At 35.3% G+C, this 18348-nt stretch overlaps 1 protein-coding gene across 1 annotated transcript in view; it reads right to left on the bottom strand.

Annotated features, from left to right (window-relative positions):
* Positions 1-18348, bottom strand: part of LOC133172002 (uncharacterized) — a 106050-nt gene that overhangs the window by 4775 nt on the left and 82927 nt on the right. The window contains exons 166-206 of the mRNA XM_061306800.1: positions 18056-18236; positions 17604-17770; positions 17167-17294; positions 16771-17023; positions 16379-16550; positions 15916-16156; positions 15524-15641; positions 15178-15353; positions 14813-14972; positions 14382-14582; positions 13906-14160; positions 13592-13751; positions 13227-13468; positions 12939-13069; positions 12571-12724; positions 12166-12387; positions 11947-12040; positions 11070-11187; positions 10829-10977; positions 10574-10707; positions 10074-10346; positions 9458-9748; positions 9172-9323; positions 8677-8818; positions 7520-7623; positions 6908-7111; positions 6298-6472; positions 5923-6209; positions 5664-5813; positions 5342-5555; positions 4820-4983; positions 4277-4585; positions 3980-4163; positions 3625-3836; positions 3280-3466; positions 2957-3127; positions 2391-2792; positions 1051-1201; positions 740-879; positions 493-590; positions 5-197 (exon numbers count right to left, since the gene is read on the bottom strand). Coding sequence (XP_061162784.1) covers positions 5-197; positions 493-590; positions 740-879; positions 1051-1201; positions 2391-2792; positions 2957-3127; positions 3280-3466; positions 3625-3836; positions 3980-4163; positions 4277-4585; positions 4820-4983; positions 5342-5555; positions 5664-5813; positions 5923-6209; positions 6298-6472; positions 6908-7111; positions 7520-7623; positions 8677-8818; positions 9172-9323; positions 9458-9748; positions 10074-10346; positions 10574-10707; positions 10829-10977; positions 11070-11187; positions 11947-12040; positions 12166-12387; positions 12571-12724; positions 12939-13069; positions 13227-13468; positions 13592-13751; positions 13906-14160; positions 14382-14582; positions 14813-14972; positions 15178-15353; positions 15524-15641; positions 15916-16156; positions 16379-16550; positions 16771-17023; positions 17167-17294; positions 17604-17770; positions 18056-18236 — 7659 coding nt within the window. The remainder of the gene's footprint in view (positions 1-4; positions 198-492; positions 591-739; positions 880-1050; positions 1202-2390; positions 2793-2956; positions 3128-3279; positions 3467-3624; positions 3837-3979; positions 4164-4276; positions 4586-4819; positions 4984-5341; positions 5556-5663; positions 5814-5922; positions 6210-6297; positions 6473-6907; positions 7112-7519; positions 7624-8676; positions 8819-9171; positions 9324-9457; positions 9749-10073; positions 10347-10573; positions 10708-10828; positions 10978-11069; positions 11188-11946; positions 12041-12165; positions 12388-12570; positions 12725-12938; positions 13070-13226; positions 13469-13591; positions 13752-13905; positions 14161-14381; positions 14583-14812; positions 14973-15177; positions 15354-15523; positions 15642-15915; positions 16157-16378; positions 16551-16770; positions 17024-17166; positions 17295-17603; positions 17771-18055; positions 18237-18348) is intronic.

Below are 18348 nucleotides of genomic sequence, written 5' to 3'. Positions count from 1 at the left end.
TTACCTGAATCTTCCACAATTTGGACATCCCTAGAGACATTGAGCCGTGGAGGAGAGTTGTAGATGGAGGCAGCAGTAGTGGAGACAACAAACATGGTCTCCCGGGAGAAGTAGGTCGGGGAGGCTGGGGCTGCTCTCCTCTTTCTTGAGGAACCTGATGATTTGACAGTCTCATCCACCAAATATGTATCACAAACCTAAAGCAAAATGTTACTCATACGGGTAATAAATCAAGGACTATAACAGTAATTAGTTTTATAAACACAACACACACAAAATGTGTCAACAATCTTAAGTTTTTTTTGTCTAGCATATGAAGGACTATAACAGTAATTAGTTTCATAAATACAACACACACAGAATGTGTCAACCATCTTAGTTTTTTTTTTTTTTTGTCTAGCACATGACTTACGTTTTGTGCGAAAGTGAAACAAACACTAATCAAATTAATAATTTGTCTAAGACTGTCTTCTGATCTTTCTGTCAACAAACCTTGACTGTCATTGTCTGAGTGACTGGGTCATATATCTCTTGTTCCTGTGGTGTTAGATGAGTACAGGTCTTACTAGTTATCTCCCAATACTGCATCACTGCAAGAAAACAGATGCATGAATAAGAATACATATCAAAGAAATCTACAGCAAAGCATGAAATTACAGTCTGTCTGAAAGTCTGAGGCTTATATAACTTGTCAGCTATGCTGAAAATTATTCTCTTTTATTTAAATATAGATATGTACCAGGATTCCAGTGTAAGAGCATGGTTCTGTTGCCAGTAGAGGGTTGGCCTATACTGTCACTATAAGTAATAGTGATGGGTCCTGGCATTGGGACATTGCCGAGTGATACAATTGAGAATGCGAATCTCTGTCCATAGAATCTGAAAAGAAAATCAAAAATAAGTAATTGGTGCGAGTTTTTCCTCAGAATTTTTTGTTAGAAATATATCATTGCACACTATCATGGAATAAACTTTATCCCCCCCCCATTCTTTTAAAATTTAATATGCATTAACTCTTCAATCAGCAGCATGATATTGATATTTATATACCGTTTGACCAGGAGTCTTTGAACCATATCCCTTGATGTGTCAGGATCCTGGATGTATGATACAAAATCAATGGAGGCATCAGAACCATAGGTGGTATTGAGGTCTGAGGATTTTAGAGCAGTGACGATGATGGATTGTCCAGGGGCCAGACCTGTAAGAAATACATGTGTGATGAACATATAGAGCCTAGAACCACCTTGTTGCTTGAAATATATGAAATAAGTGCAATACAAACTAGAACTGTTATAATGAGAATAATACCCCTGCAGGAGCTGTCTCAAAACACATTTCAAATAAAGCATAGACAGAAGCATCCATAAATATATGACATAAACAAAGCTGTTCTGTATTTCACATGATAATCTGGAAAAGAGCTATTTCCTGTTTTTCTCCTGAATAACTGAAGAGTAAAATACAGGTCAAAAGCAGCATCTAATGCATGCCTGACAAAAAATTCTCAGACTTGCATCACATGTGTAAAACTACACAACTCCCTAATTGCTGTCCATTTAACAGATATCAAGTCCTTCAAGCATAAAATATAGGTCAGAAACATCTGAATATTTCATCAAACAGAATATCATACATGTAACTATTTATTTGTGTAGTTCTGGTTTTTATGTTCTTGTCATAAGCTAAAAACAAGTCTATTCTTCACCAGAGTCACTTCAGCATATAATGTGAGTCAGAGTTGATGTATGTAGCTAACAAAGCATCCACAGATGCGCCAAGTATGTAAAATTGGTGAGGTTCTGACCTAAAAGGGTAACTAAAGCATGAACTTAGGTAAGATGCAGCATCTGAAGAATACATGTTAAAGTACTGTAGATTCCAAAATATACCCGAGGAATTAATTATTGTGTAATTACTAGAGACGCACCACTCACCAAGTAAAATTACTTGCTTTTATTTTTATGGTGCTGGAATCAATGTAAAATCCCTTGATCAACCGTCCACTCGCAAATTATTGTTCTTGCGATTTGACTTGAAAGAGCCATTTGCGATAATAAGTACTCGCAAAAAATAAGGAATCTCCAGTATCCAGATATGCACCATCTGGCTTAAATAGTACTTGTGAAAAACCCAAAACTTAATCTATGCTGACTTAAACCTTGAACCTAGCACTTTACATGATGAAGGACACACACATGTGGACAAAATGATCACAGTATATATATCCTTCATCAACAAATCTGCCGAGGGAATATCAAAATATGATTTTGTTTTTTAATTCATTTATAGAAAATACTGACTTATCAAAACAATTTGCATATATCTCCAAATGTTCAGCATTCTATTCATAAAACCTTTTTATCATGAGTTATTCAAAGACTTTTTACCGCTTGGAGTTTTGATGTCCAGTTCCGAGGCTGCTCTCTTTCTAGATGTTATCGCTAATTTTTCTTCAATGGCTGTTCCATTTTCAGACACGCCCACTTTAGAATTACTGTTCTTGATTACAACCACTGCAAGACTTCTGTTCGTACATAACATAGCCTTATTACAAAGCCTCATGGTTATAAACATTTGCTTTCCTACAGGCATTCTAAAGGTGTCTTGTGTAGTGGAGCTAGTTCCATTGGAGTAGTCCTGCTGTGGCCGAAGCTCTGAAAGTTTTCTTATTTCCATTCCGTTTACCCATAATGCACCATTCTTGATTTCTGCTGAACCTGATATATTGTAGCCAACCCAGGTACAGGGAATAATGTCCTCTGTAAGATTCTTTGACCCGACACATAAATCTACAAATTAAGAAACATACCATAAATCTCCAAAAGAAATATACCAGTGATCATTCCATTTGGTTATATTTTGCAAAACATAAATTTTATACACATATTGCTAAAATGAACACCACAATGATTCCTACATAACTCATTTCTTTGATTTATAAGTAGCCACATACCATATCTATCAACAGATGGATCCTCAGACTTTGTGAAGGTAAATCCCACACTGGTAGGATCTTCCTGAGTCAGTGATTCTTCAGGGAAAACTTTCTCTGTAAATTTAGCTGTCCCTGGTATAGTAGTGTTGACAGACTCAATTTCTGGTGGTATCAATTTCACTGTCACCCCTGTTGAGAACAAGAAAGGCATAACATTGAAAACATTTTACATACTAATAAACATATCAAAAATGTAACTTTTTTGGAGATCTGGACAAAAATATATTTCATGTAAACTCATCTAAGAATATCTCTTTTGAATTTTCTGTACATGTACCTACCCTTTGTGTCAGTATATGTAGAAACTAAGCCTGCTCCATTTTCACAAGTAATGGTAGCATAGTAGGCCTGATCATGCTGAAGAATTCCCTCTAACTGGTTGTTGACTCCTACAATTTGCTGCCCATTAGATGTCAAATTCATCACATCTGTTGCTCCTGGGCTGGTTCCAAGTGCCCATTTATACTCCTGTAAAATATTTTTTTCATAATGATATTCTTTATAAATAATAAATTATCCCACTGCAGTAGTAACAATGAAAAGTGTACTTAATATTTTAATTCATTCATAACCATTCTTCAAAAGTATTACTTGTAAAAGTTTAAATTCCTGCATAAGATACACACCACAATACCACTCTCATCATCATCACATTTCCAGATACACTTGATAGTGTTGTTGGAATTCTGGAATCCTGCAGGAGTGCTGTTCCCTTGTCCTACATCATAGTAAAACTCCCCACTCATGATGTCCTGGTCAAACACGGGGTAGGTGTTGTCCACATAAAAGCCATCCGAGGAAGATGTTGCATAGTCTCCAGAGGCTGTCACTCCTCTTACTGTAAAAGACATCAGTACACATATTAAAAATAACCACTCATGTTTGCCAAAATTAGAGAATATTGTGGCATATCTCTGAACAGAAATTGATGAACTATCAGCTTTCTCATATGTCATTTTTATTAACATTTTAAAGATTAACCTGTCATATAGTAGGTAACAAGTTCTTCAACACCATGACCAGTCTGGTTATATACAGTTCTCTTGGGTTGTAGGCTTAAGTTATCCATAACAAACGTCTTCTGTACAGTTTCAGTGGAATTGCAGTTGGAATTACAGTTAAAGCGGGAACACTTGCTAAAGCATGGTACACAGGGTTCTACAACCTGAAAGGCATAACATAATTATCATAACAAATATCCTCATTTAATATTTAGATACAATGTACAATGGATATGACAGTACTATTATTTCAAAATTATGCAAGACAACTATGTACCTTCCTGAATGGAACAACATCTGTAGCTAAAATGCTGGTACCAATGGCTGCCTCATAGAATATGATGGGGTTGGTAAAGGCCCTGAACTGTGGTCCAGATCTACAGAGAGTACCTATTGGGGGAGGCATCTCCAGGCCTGCCAAGGAAGCATAAGCTGCCCAGGCCTCAAATTTATTCTTTGGATTGGGAATTTGATTCATTCTTTTGAAGACATGGAAGAACATGAATGCATCAGTGGACATCTGAGGAACATCACAGAGTTCATTGATGTATTCATCATCAATGTACACCATCATACACCACTTCACCTGACAAGATAAAAATGTAGGAATTTTCATGTATATTTATATTCAGGTGGAATTCAAAACATTCTTGTCATAACGGATCAACTCTGCTGTTCCTATGAGAAACCAGACTGTTTGAACTACATCTTATGATTTATTTAACAACTTCATCATTCCCTATGAATCCCAAAAAGAATTTTTAATAAATAAAATGTGATTTACAGGGTGTAATTTTTTTTTCAGTAATATGCTACTTACGGATGTAGAATCTTCACTCTTAATGGCGAAGTCCACTTTATAATCATGAAAGTCTTCAACTGGATTAACGTTAATATCTGTGGCCAACATTCCCATCCTTCTGGCATCATACTTGTATCGACACCAAGTGACAATAAAGGCACTCAGATTAGCATTTGGATTGGCTATAATGGAAAGAAATTCATTAAATTTATACACACAGAAAAAAAAGTCTAAGCACGAAAACCTAATACTACAAAAAATTTTCTGCCTCTATTTTATTTCCAATCCTTTCAACACAGTTGTGTCTGGGCAAATTAAAAATGGTGAAAATTTGTTTGCAAGTGTAATGGGGTGATATCATGGGTGAAAATAACCCTGTACATAGTATAAAGAGCTGTAACAGAATAATTCATTTGCTTTTGTAAAATACAAAACATGTGGAGAGAAGTACTTCTGAGTAAGTATAGTCCAACTCAGATTTACACAGAGTATAAATCAGATATCACATCTATGCATTTTTCCTTTGAACTACATTCGCACCTGAGTAGATCTGAACACCACATGAATCCCTTGCAATCTGTGGAGAGAGGTCAGGTTTGTCTATAACACTGGATCCCTGGCCATCTACAACATCATAGGGAGGGAAGGTCTGAGTGTCCGGGGACTGGGTGGTGGTGGTTGTCGTAGGGAAGGTCTCATTCAAGAAGTAGCCCTTGTCCAGAAGATAGGCTGTACAATTGCAGCCATCACATTCCTGTAATTGTAGTAAGGGGTATCATAAAATCACACTGAAAATTATTTGCATTCATCAGTTTAAATTATTAAAAATACATAACAGCTGCATGTGTACTTTTCAACTAACCAGTGGGATTGGGTTGTCAAAGCAACAAACACAGTTTTCAAATTCTTTTGGAATCTCATATTTATAGGTGGCGATACCAGTCTCTGGTCCGTCCCAAAAGAGGATCTCTGTCACAGCTTCTCCATTCTGATCTGCTGCCTTGATTCTTAGCTATAGGAAGACACAAGAATGTCATAACAAAAATCTTCCGTCTCATATTCTAATGGCATATCAATGAAGTTATTTCAGATGATAATCTTTTCTAACAGAGGTTCAGTACCTTGTAAGTGCCACCATTAAAGAGTTCAGCTCTCCTGTAGATGGCGCCAGCTCCCATGATGTCATTATTACTGGCATCCTTTGTCTTGACAAGCTTCACATCCACTTTGTCCTCAAAATCAGCAGGGAACACATAAATATCCTGCTGTTTGATCCTCCAATATTCCCCTGAAGGATCTAACATGCCAAGCTTGTTCAGCCTGCTCCATCCACTTCCTTTGATGGCAATTCTCTGGTTGGGACAAGGATGGATATTTGGATCAGGGTTGGGTAAATGAAGGAATGTGCCTGTAAGAATTTTACAAAATTATCCATTTTTTTTCCTCCAACAACTCATTCATAAAATGATGAAATAAAACTCTGTCCAGATTGCTACCTTCTACTTTAGTTGTATCATTGAACCACAGAAGATCTGATGTGAAGTCTAGGCCCTCCTTAACAAGACCAGCCAATGGTACAGTCTCATCAAACAAGACTGGTGCTGATTCCAGTACAACATACAAACCAGCACAGTTGGTCACTCTCAGCTTCACATAGTATGGAATTTGCCTCTGAAAATGACACAACAGACACATATTCCATAATTAATTGAAAAGAAAAGGATTACATGCTATATATAGGATACATGGTAAAAAGAAAATTCATTTGACAGAACCTAATACAGTTTAACTTCGGTATCTCGAACACTGATATCTCAAATACCATGGATATGTCGAACTGATCTGGAAGTCCCAACCATTTATTCTTAATGTATTTTACCCCCAATATCTTGAATCCTTGGATATCTCGAAGTCTTTTCTCAGTCCCCTTGAGTTCTGGATAATGAGGTTTGACTGTATTAAATCTATTTATTGCATTAACCGTCAATAATCTGTTTAAAAGCTATCTCATTCCATGGAACCCCCTAATAAATTAAATGTGTGATGAAATTTCCTACACATTCTGAAAACACAAGACAGTGTTAGTCTACATTGTTCATGTATTACCTTTAATGATTGGTCAACAAACTGGTAGTAGGAGCTGTTGCTGCTCAGAGTTAACCAATCATTGACCAGAGATGTGGTGCTGCTTTCATCACAGGTGTCATTTTGCCACAGTGACACCTCATACTTAGAAATGCCAGATTCATCATCAGTGAAGTTCTCCCAGTACACACTAATACTGGTGTTGTCAATGGTATAGGACACAGACTAAAAGAAGTTTTTTTTCCTTTTATAAATTATGATTTTTAAACATATCAACTCTTACTACTAATTACTTTTCAAGCACTCCAATTTTTCCAAGATGAAATTTTGTCAGCCCAAATTCTGGGACAATCTTACATATCCAAGTTGTCAAAATATTTGCAAGAAGGAAAATTTGCAATTTGAGGACAATATGAATCAAATGATTGTGGTACATGATTCTTTTTAAAGACCTTATCAGCAGAAAAAGCAAACATTTCAGATACATAGTTTATACTTTATAATTTTTGTTGCCAACCATCTTGGGCAGCGGTTGGAGACTTCTCAATCTGAAGACCATGAAGATTTCCTGTTTAAATCATTGAATATAAGATGAGGTTGTTACTTTGTTCAGGCAAAGCCTTCAGTACTCACCATATCAAACCATGGACCAGTTCTGAGGACACCCATGTTGGGTTGAGTTATGTCCACCAGAAACTCTGTGTAGTTCATTTCACAGGCCCCAGACTTGTCTGTTCCTGTTATTATTCAAATGAAACATATTTACTATTAAAACAGTATAAACTTACACATTAATTTTTAAAATAAGTCAATCAAAAAATCTTTTTTATCAACACATTTGATTGACAGTGGAGCCTTGTTTATCTGGACACTTTGGGTTCCCAGTCAAAATTGTCTGGATAGGTGAAGCATCTGAATACATGAATTGCCTTGATTTTTTATACAATGGCAATAGTGAATAATGCTCATTATATTGATATGATTTTTTGTGTTAAATACTTTATATAAGCACTACTACACATTACTCCTTCAAACAACGTAACGGTACATTGGACGTTTATATGGCCTATTATATGGCCATATTAATAATTTCTCCTTGCCAATTTCTAATGACTGAACTCCCCCAAGCTTACTGTCAGGTTGAGCTTTAAGTTTACCAAACTTTCAGTAGAGTCTAATTTTAATTTGAATGTTCAACCATACTAAACCTGACATTAACTGCATGATACAAAGTGTCATCAAATAAAAGATTCAAGCTAAAAGAACAATTCTGATTTGTATATAAAATAACTGTGCATAGAGAACTACACTACAAAACTCCAGTCAGGTCTATAAATTGCAATATGTTAAACCAATGTTACTACTGTACTCTAACTGCAAATAACCTATAAGTAGTGCAATTTCACACGTGTCAGAGAAGCCAGAGTTTTATGCATACATATCGACTACAATTAACAGTTAGTCATTGATAACAGGTCATAGGTGATCGTCTTTTAGGAACAAATAGCCAGGTCAGTGTTTTACATTCATTACTCAGCTCAGGAAAGTTTACCAGAGTTGACTGACTAAAAAAAAGCTACTGTCTGAATAACTGAACCAAAATGTGATGTAAATAAGTATTTTGTGGGGAAAAAAGACTTTCAGATCTGAAATACCAAATTCCAGATAAACGAAACCAAATAACACTAAAAAAAATTTTGATCAGAGAAAAAATTGTCTGAAAGTTGAAGCATCCAGATATCTGGTGTCCCTATATCCAAAGGTCTACTGTACAGGTTTGAAAAACATACCCATCACCCAGACATAGTAAGTTTTTCCTTGTTCCAAAGTGAGATTGGTCAACTTTGTGTAGGTATTTTGTCCCTGATTGGTGACATCCAAAGCATTAAATAATAGCTTTCTTTCGTCATCTGGAGTTTTTCCTCCATCAATCTGTGTATAAGGAAATTATAACCATTTTATAATCAATCCAATCATTAGAAATTGTCAATATGCATAATTTACACAATCCTTTTACATACTGCAGGTACTGTGGAATCAAATAAATTTTGTAGGAATTAAGCGAAGTTTTGTGGATATCCTTATTCATAAATTAACATAAATATATGAATTTTGAGCTGAACTTCTATGATTGCACATATTCCTCTGTTATTTTTTACCCAACATCTAAATATATTTGACTCTTAAAATGAATTCAACACAAAACTTGCCTTGGTACATAGTCTTTTTAATATAAAAATCAAAATTCTTCTACTATTTATGTTTTTATAGGTACTGATACTTACATAGTTTTTACAGTTGGTTCCATTGGCATCCGTGTTGTTGGATATAGCTATATAATACATTAGGATGTCCAGTTTGGATGTGAAGCCCTCCCATTGAACCTCCAGTACTGTGTTGTTACCCACACAGCTCCCAGGACTTGTGATGACACCAGCTACACAAAGTAAAACAAATAAAATTCTTCTTAGTGTCAAAAGCAAAATTCTCAGGTGACCTAAATATGGATGGCAAAATATCTAAGTGACCTTGAAATTTTACAGTCTTCTCAAAAATGAATTTCTTACTCACCAGTGACACCACCCTGGAATCCAACATAAAATCCATTGGATGTAACCAGAGTTTTGGAGAAAGATTTACTGAATGCATACACTGAGAAATAGTACATGGCAACTCCTGGAGTCAACTCAAGGTCTGTGAATACCACTGAAGTATTTTCTCCAACAAAAGTATACGGAACAACATTGTCTCTTGTCTTATTGAAGCGACGATCAGTACCCAGGGCCACCATGTAGTAGGCTACCTGCTGACTCTTATCTTGGGCAGCTATTAACGAATTATCGGTCTGAAGACCAGGATTTCCTATTAAAAGCATTGAAATAATAAGTTACACGTAGGTAGAGAATTAAAAATACAAACATGCAGATCTGTATCAATTTTTCCTTAATAGTGAAACAAAGAAAATACACAGTATTTCACAAATTGTTGAGGTTTTAATATATGACATACAGTACAAATTAAACAGATAAAATTTGGTATAAAATATGAAAATGCTACAATTTGTACATGAATTTTCAAAACCATAAATCCCCCCCCCCCCCCAAAAAAAAGACACAGAAAGTGTGACAGGTGGATACATTAAAAAAATAAATCAGCTTACAGGGGAGTAACAACTTTATATTCTTACCACTGTTGACATCAATTTGCTTGATGGCATCGGCTGGCAGACCAAATCCATTCCAGTTGGCATACACTTTGGTTACGGAGGGCAGGAAGTTAAGGTCAAAACCTTCAACGTCTCCATCGTAAACTTTACCAGGAAGTAGAGGGTTCTCTTGGATGGTTACACCATTGGAGCGGAGGATATACATGTAACCAATGGAGTTGGTCACTCTGACATAATTCACGTAGGTCTCTCCATTTTTCATATTAAGTCCATCAATCAGTCCAAATGTTCTCACTACCAAGCAAAATTATTGCCATTAATATGTTCTACTATATAATACATGTATTATTTTTAGAATGAAATGTTTAATATATTTACAGTATTTTAGTTAATGCCTCATTAAAAAAGTTTTAAAACTGCTAAACAAATATTAATTGCCTAATATGAAATGCCTTAATAAAGATTATTGTGCAGATTTTTATCATCTAAATAACAAAATTATTCTATAGCAAATCACTTACTATTGGTGCTAAAGAAACTTGAAATTTCATAACCATCAAGTCTTCTGATTGCCCACTCATATTTAACAGGAGGACAAGGGTCACCAGAAACATCCCAACTGGATCTAATGGTAGATGGATCAGTCTGAAAATCTCTATGAAGAACAAAATCCGAAGAATTTAATAAAACAGCCATACATATACAAAAAAGCCTTACTCAACAATTTTTTTAAGAGGGTAAACAGAGACGTCTATTTCAATTTTAATAGTACTTACACATCCATGGTTTCCCCATCCACCATATCCATGACGCCCACATGTGACAGAGGTTGCTTCCCTTGGCTGAGATAAGAAATGTACACTCCATTTGATGTGGCCACACTGGTCAGCCCTGCTCCATTGACTCCCTTCACTGACACATATAGCTAACAATAAAATAGATCATTTCAATTTCCTGTGTCGATATTTCATTACAAACACATATAATGCCACTAAGACCAGACTTTCTTGGTTTTACCTGTCTGTATCCATTGAGATTGAGACCTGATACAGTGTGGTGCTGACTGTTGGCTGGGATAGTGTAGAAAGCCTTGACCTGACCACCACCAGGGGATGTTCCCACAGCTATCTGATATCTATATCAAACACAACATCAGCTTAAATCTATATCAACACAACATCAGCTAAAATCTATATCAACATAGCATCAGCTAAAAATCTATATCAAACACAACATCAGCTTAAAATCTATATCAACACAGCATCAGCTTAAAATCTATATCAATATGACATCAGCTTAAAATCTATATCAATATAACATCAGCTTAAAATCTATATCAATATAACACCAGCTTAAAATCTATATCAATATGATATCAGCTTAAAATCTATATCAATATGACATCAGCTTAAAATCTATATCAATATAACATCAGCTTAAAATCTATATCAATATGACATCAGCTTAAAATCTATATCAATATGACATCAGCTTAAAATCTATATCAATATAACATCAGCTTAAAATCTATTTCAACACAACATCAGCTTTAAATATATTAAATTGAATTATTTTGCTGGTTGAGATCAATAAATACATAAATGTATTGCAGCTTTCAAAGAAGTTTGTTTGCTATGTCAATCTTTAAACTCCTAAGATTTTAATTATTACTGTAAATTCACTTCTTTTTAGCGGTGATATATTTCAGCAGCTTTCACACTCTTTCATATCTGCTAATTTTTGTACATGCTAATACATGATTTAAGCCAATACTTGTTGTTTTCAGGACTCAGGTGTGCTAATCTCTGACTGTGCTTATCAGTTGAAGAGGAAGATTGCCCTAAATTTTGAATGCTCTTATTTAAGTATGTTTACAGTATAAATGTATTCTTACTCCACAACTTGGGACTCGGGATCAGTGAACGGCATCCAAGTAACAGACAGGGAAGTCAAGGACTCGGTACATATAGCATCCAAGGCTTTGCACTCTGAAAATGTAAAATGTTTTTGTATGTAATATATGTATCAGTTAAGTATGGTTTAGATTTTAAGAAATAAATCAGCCTTTTTATCAAAATCTTGAACAAATAAATGAAAATTTCAGAAATCTAACCTTCAACAGTCTTGCAAATGAGAGAATTCATTCTGACAGTTTCATCTGTGCTCTTTGCATCTATCCTGTATACAGAATTAAGATCCACCACTACTCCTGTTTTAGGTGGGGTGGTGTCTACTCCAATCTTGTTAGAGAATGCATTGACTGTCATATCCACAGTGTTCACTGCTGTCACTGTTACATAGTACTCTGCACCATGGGTCATTTTACTTCCAGCACCTGAAAGGATTCAGATAGTACATGTATGTTTGACCTTAACAACTGTAAAATTTCAAAAAGTAATCCTTTGTACACAATACATTTATTAAAGACTTTAGATATACATGTACTTGAACATTTTGGAAGTTACATATAATATGATGACGTTCTTTTCTGGTTAGCCATGTTATTTTCATAATATACCTTGAATGGAGAACTTGTGAATATGTCCTGGCACGACTCCTCCAGAAAATATAGAGTTATCTCCCTTGGCATTACCCATCATGATGCGATACTCCTTGATAGGGGACTCTGTGTCCACAAAACCTGTCCAAGAGCATTCAACTGGAACTGTTGTCTTTGAAAAAAAAAATAACAATTTTTCTTAACAAATTGTGCAAAATAATATCAAGGTACAAACACATGTATATGAGTATGAAAATTTCATTATGACTTCATTCAAAATTCTGTCAATATGAAATTTTATGATAAAATATATTATAAACTATAAACTGAAACTATCTTGGTAAATTTTACTTTGAACTTTTCATGGTACTATCATGATGGAATACCTGTATATAGTCTGGACATGTGACCTGTCCAGCTTGAGGTATGGTCTGGTCAATGATAACAGCACCTGTCATGGCCTTCTTCACCAGACCAACTGAGTTCTCAGTCCACACACTTATAATATTTGGTTTGCCTGCACACAAAATAATTCACAACATTGTTATGTACTTTTTTAAAAAGATCTTCTAGCTATTTGTAGCTCACGGAATCAAGCAATGTCTAAACACTAAAGAATGCAAACAGGGTGAAAATCAACTTGTTGGTTCTTTTGAATGAATTTGAAATCCTACCTGAGGTATCTGGTTTCACTTCATTGTTAGCTAAGAAACTTGAGAGGGAGGTTGTGATGGGGACTTCTTTTCGCATAGCAATGTCATCAGCATAAGGATATGTGCCTACTCCATACCAGGCCCTGATGATTTCAGACTCTGTCTCATTGTAATGCCACATAGCAGATAAGGCATCTTCTGTCGACTCATAAACCATGCTTCCCTCTCCAACTGCCGAGTCTGCTGCGGAATGCTTTGTTAGTCTGTAATAAAAATTGTTCAAATTTTCCATTACTTCAAGGTCTTTTGTAACCCATCTTTTTATCCTTGGAAATTTTTTCTAAACATTATGCTCAATAGCATTGAACATGAATTGCTAATCAGACCTGTCAATAGTGATTGTTGGGGGTGACTGGTCCACAGTAAATCCATCAGAGGTTGTCTGTAATACATTCCCATCATTTGTCACCCCTCTTACTGTGGAGTAGTATGTCATGTTAGGTTTAAGTGGGAGATTGGCCTGGGCATAACCTGAACTGGTCAAACCTGTCAAGAATTTTCAGTTAATTTTCAACTCTTCATCAGTACAATCACTATGGTAATTTTTAAAATATTATCCTGAAATAACTTTTTTTTTCATTAATGAATTCAATAAAACAAATGAAGACTGAAAACAAAATTGTAAATATTGTTGAATTACCATTTCCAGTAGTGTTGGACTCTTCAATGTGAACAATGTTGAAGTCAGTGTAAGCCAAAACCTCCTCTCCGCCATCAGGATTTGTGCCCACTGCCATTTCAAAGTGCATGACCCCATGAAGAGAGGACTCAAATCCAGAGAACTGGACTGATACAGTGCTGGAATCCAGCTGATAGTCCACATCTGTGGTAATGTCTACTGCTGCACCATTATTTATCACTTTATCAACATTTTCAGCTCCATCAACAACAATACCTGAAAAAGAGAAGGCAATAATAAAACAACAGATCTTGATTTATTTCACTCCAAGTGGTATTTTTCAATCTCTGATAATTTTAGTATCCATGTGCATCATATAGCAACAAGAATCCACTTTTCTACAATTCTCTGACTTTAATTAAAGCTCTTAACTAAAAAACTGATATTTTGGTCAAAAATTTGAAAAGCAGAGTCTGAATAGTTGGACAAGACTTTACCTGCTTTATCTTCTGGTACCACCACTATAGGAGTGGATGTAATGGCTTGAGTGCTGACAATCCCGGCTCCATTCTCTGCTTTCATTGAGACATAATACACAGGTGTTTTAGTTGTTTGATTGGTCAACTCAAGGTTCAGTCCTGTGATATACTGACTACTCTCAGCTCCTACTGCCTTCCAGTTTAGAGTATCTGTTCCTTCTACATAATAAAAGCTAGGGAATCAGTTTTGAATGTCCAAGAAATTGCTGACTTAAAATACTGCAGTAATCTTGGCCAAGGTTGCCCCTTGAAAAAAGTATTTCACTTGTTTTTTGTCCTAGTTACATGTAAATTGGACCCCCCCCCCCCCCCCTTTTCATTGCTGGGTCAAAGATAACTGCTAAAAGTGCAATTATTCGTGTGACGAAATGTGAATTACTGTGCCTTACCTGGAGTGGTGCCAACTGCTACCCTATAACCTGCAATTCCAGACTGAGGATCATCACTTAACCAGGAGACCTTAATTCCCTTGGTGTCAGCTTGCCACACATACCCCTCTACCTTCTGCTCTGGAGCTCCTCCTATCACTCCTACCCTTAGCCAGAACACCTAGGAAAACAAAATGCAAAACTGTATAATATCAATTTATTAAAGTATGCATAACTAGAAAATTCAAATGTAAGGAAATAAAAGTAACAGTTTCAAGCTTATTGCACAAAATCCTTTTAAATAAAAAAAATTGTCAGTATTACATGTTATTTAGTATTAAGCTTTGATAACTGTTGAAAGGCATCATTGTTGGTAATCTACTTACAATGGGTGGAGATGTATCAATGATGACACCATTGGTTTCAAATGGTGCAAGATATCCAGCATTATTAATGGCTGCCACTCTCATACTGTAGCGGGCTCCTTCCTTCAGAGTCAGTCCTGTCCAAGTGTAGCTAGTAGCTGTTTTGTCTGACAATTCCTTCCAATCATTCTTCGTAGCTGTATATAAAACAAACATGAATCTCCTCTGTGATTGAGATTGCACGGAGTTAATCAATATAGAGACGAGCATATATATATTGTTTGATTTTTTAAATGAAATGTAAAAATAGCAAAATGAATGTTTAAATAATCTAATCATGTGTAACTATAAATGACCATAAACTAACCTGGGTATTTCTGTGTTCTTGTTCCCTGATACAGTTCATAGACCTGGACTTTGTAATGATTGACACCAGACTCCTTGTCCACATAGCTAAAGCTTACTGTCAATCTATCCAGCTCAGACTGCAAAATAAATTTCCATTTTTTACAGAAGCATAATATGCAATCTAATACAACACTTTTTTTTCTAAAAATTTAGTCTACAAAATACGAAAGGCCAATGGGTCTTAGCAGACACCAGAATAACAAGAATCAAGCTTCTCTGAGCAATTTCATGTTTCCATTTTTTATCTACTCTTTGTTAAATCTAAAATCCTTATAGAAATCTTAATTGGTTCAAACAACTGAAGTATCTCTGGTAACCTAGCAAGCAGACCTCTGTAGAGGTCAGACCAACCTGATAATCCCTGTCTTTGGCACTCGCCCCATCCCTGATGTACAGTAACAGAGGTGGTGTCAGGTCCACCACAAAGCTGTCGGTTGAGTTGGAAATCGACCGCAGGGCTCCATTAGTGGTCTTCAGAGTGGTTCTGATACGGTCCCTATGTTGATGATGGAAGTTCAACCATGTAACACTGTTGGTGGCATTGGAGAATAATGTCCAGTTTCTTACAAGGACATAATCTTCACTCATGTTCCTAGAATATAATGTTATTATGAAAGCATCAAACCATGTTAACCCAACAAAGAATCCCAATATTAACATTTTAATGCAAATTTTTTCCATTTTCTGTATTTTATTTCTTTGCATAGAAATGTGTCAGGTCTACCTGCTGTATTGAATAATCCGACATGTATTTTTAAATATCTGTTTTTTGTTTACTTATAAATCATCTCTACAGTCTGACATATGAACTCACTTGGCACTTTCCACTTGTACTTCATACTGTTTGATCAGTGACTCAGGATCCTGGAAATCTTTCCACTGAAGCTCAACTTTGGCCTGATTGGTTGTAAACTGAAGGTCAGTAAAGGTCGCCTCCTTCCCATCTATCACTTCTCCGGATTCAGGTTCTGTCAGGTCAACCAGCACTGGAGCAAAAAAATAAACCAATAAATAATTTTTTAAAAACATCTTAACATTTTTAGAAACACCAAAACACCACAGTTTTATTTTCTGATTAATTTTCACCTGAAAATTATGTTTCATGGTGAAGTTTCAAAATACATTTAGAATTGATTACCTTGTTTAAAACTATAAAATTCATTAGTTGTTTAAAATGAAATTGAATTTCACGTTTTGATAACAGACCTCCGTCAGAAATCACAGACACATTGAGTTGTTTGTTGCCTCCATTGTACGCCCATATTGTGGTGTAGTAGATCTGGTTATGTTGGAGGTATCTCTGAGGTGGCAGTTCTATACAGGCTTTGCTCTCTCTGGCAGAAAACTGAGTCCGGTTGGCAACATCAGTTATAGAAATGTTCTTCTCAGATCCTACACTTAACATGTACATGGCAATACCAGATTCAGGGTCAAAAAAGTGTTGCCAGTTGCTGCAGATCTGAAATGATGATTCTGTACTTTAAAATCTTTTGCTGATGCATTTCAACTTTTCTTATTCTTCATAAACATTGTTTAAGCTTCAAGACTCGAAGTTGATATTAAGTATTTTTTTTTCCTTGTAGGAGACAAGTATATCTTTACCTTGTTGTTATCTTTCATGTACATCAGGTCTTCACCAGAAGTCTCTCCATCATATACTTGACCTGCCACAGGGGGAGACTGGTCAACAATGATAGGGGAGTCTGCTATTCCAATGGTCCTCAAGTCCACTACAAATAAACAGAGAAAAATTCAATCATATTAATAAATACATGTATCTCTAAATATTATTTAGTAAATTTCACCAAAAATCATCTAAAATGGACTGCACAAGAATATACAAAAAATACATTTCAAGGTGCAATTGTTTTTATTGTTTTTGATTTGGATTAATTGTATTAATTTTATCATATATGTTTTTGAATTTTCATTTTTGTCTGGGCAGTATGCATTTTTATTAAATATGTATGCCCATCTTTACCAATTCATCAAAGACTCTGACTACAGTGGAGACAATCTACGCCTACGGTGATATTTACCATTATTTACAGCCTTAATTTTGACCCAGACAGGTACACCATTAGTGATTCTATGTAACAGAGTGATGTTTGGATTGAAGTCGATTGGAGTCCACATTAATTCATCACAGTCTCTCGTTGTCCTTCCTAGACAGAAGTCATTCCTGTTTAAGCCTGACTCAGGATCTCTATATAAAGCAAACAGAATTTTCATTTATTGATACATTAGAAACTGAAAATTTTTTGTTGTGATCTTTAATCTTCTGTTGTGTTCCAATTTATCCATTACTGAACCCTCATCATTAAATTTATATTGGACTCACACATTTTTTTTTTTTTATCTTAATCTAATAAAAGTTTACTGTTGCAGAACAAATTGATTGACAGAATAATTCCCAAAAATCTTCATTAGATAATGTTTACATGCTTTTTTTTTCAATTTCTTTTGATTATTCAAATTAAATTACACTTACGTAGAATTGTGGCTCATACTCAAGTTGAAATTCTCTTCATCATATTTGATATTGTAAATCTCATAAATAAATGGAGGGCTGTTGTCGATGATGTATGGTGTGGAGTGACAAATAGACAGAGCCAAGGGACCACCATAATCTATTTTGTTGATAGCACGTACCGTCACAAAGTATGGTCCATCTATAGAATACATCATATTATTCATGTGTAATATTGTCAAGTCATTAATAAGGCATTCATTTTATACTTATTAAAATCATAATTGCACATTCTTTTAGAATTTCCTGCAATT

Source organism: Saccostrea echinata, unplaced genomic scaffold (assembly GCF_033153115.1).
Source record: "Saccostrea echinata isolate AGI-Se365-2 ecotype Australia unplaced genomic scaffold, CSIRO_AGI_Sech_v1 ptg000054l, whole genome shotgun sequence".
NCBI classification, from domain to species: Eukaryota; Metazoa; Mollusca; class Bivalvia; order Ostreida; family Ostreidae; genus Saccostrea; species Saccostrea echinata.
Note: the sequence above shows the minus strand (reverse complement) of the source record. Positions and strands in the feature narration are given on the sequence as shown.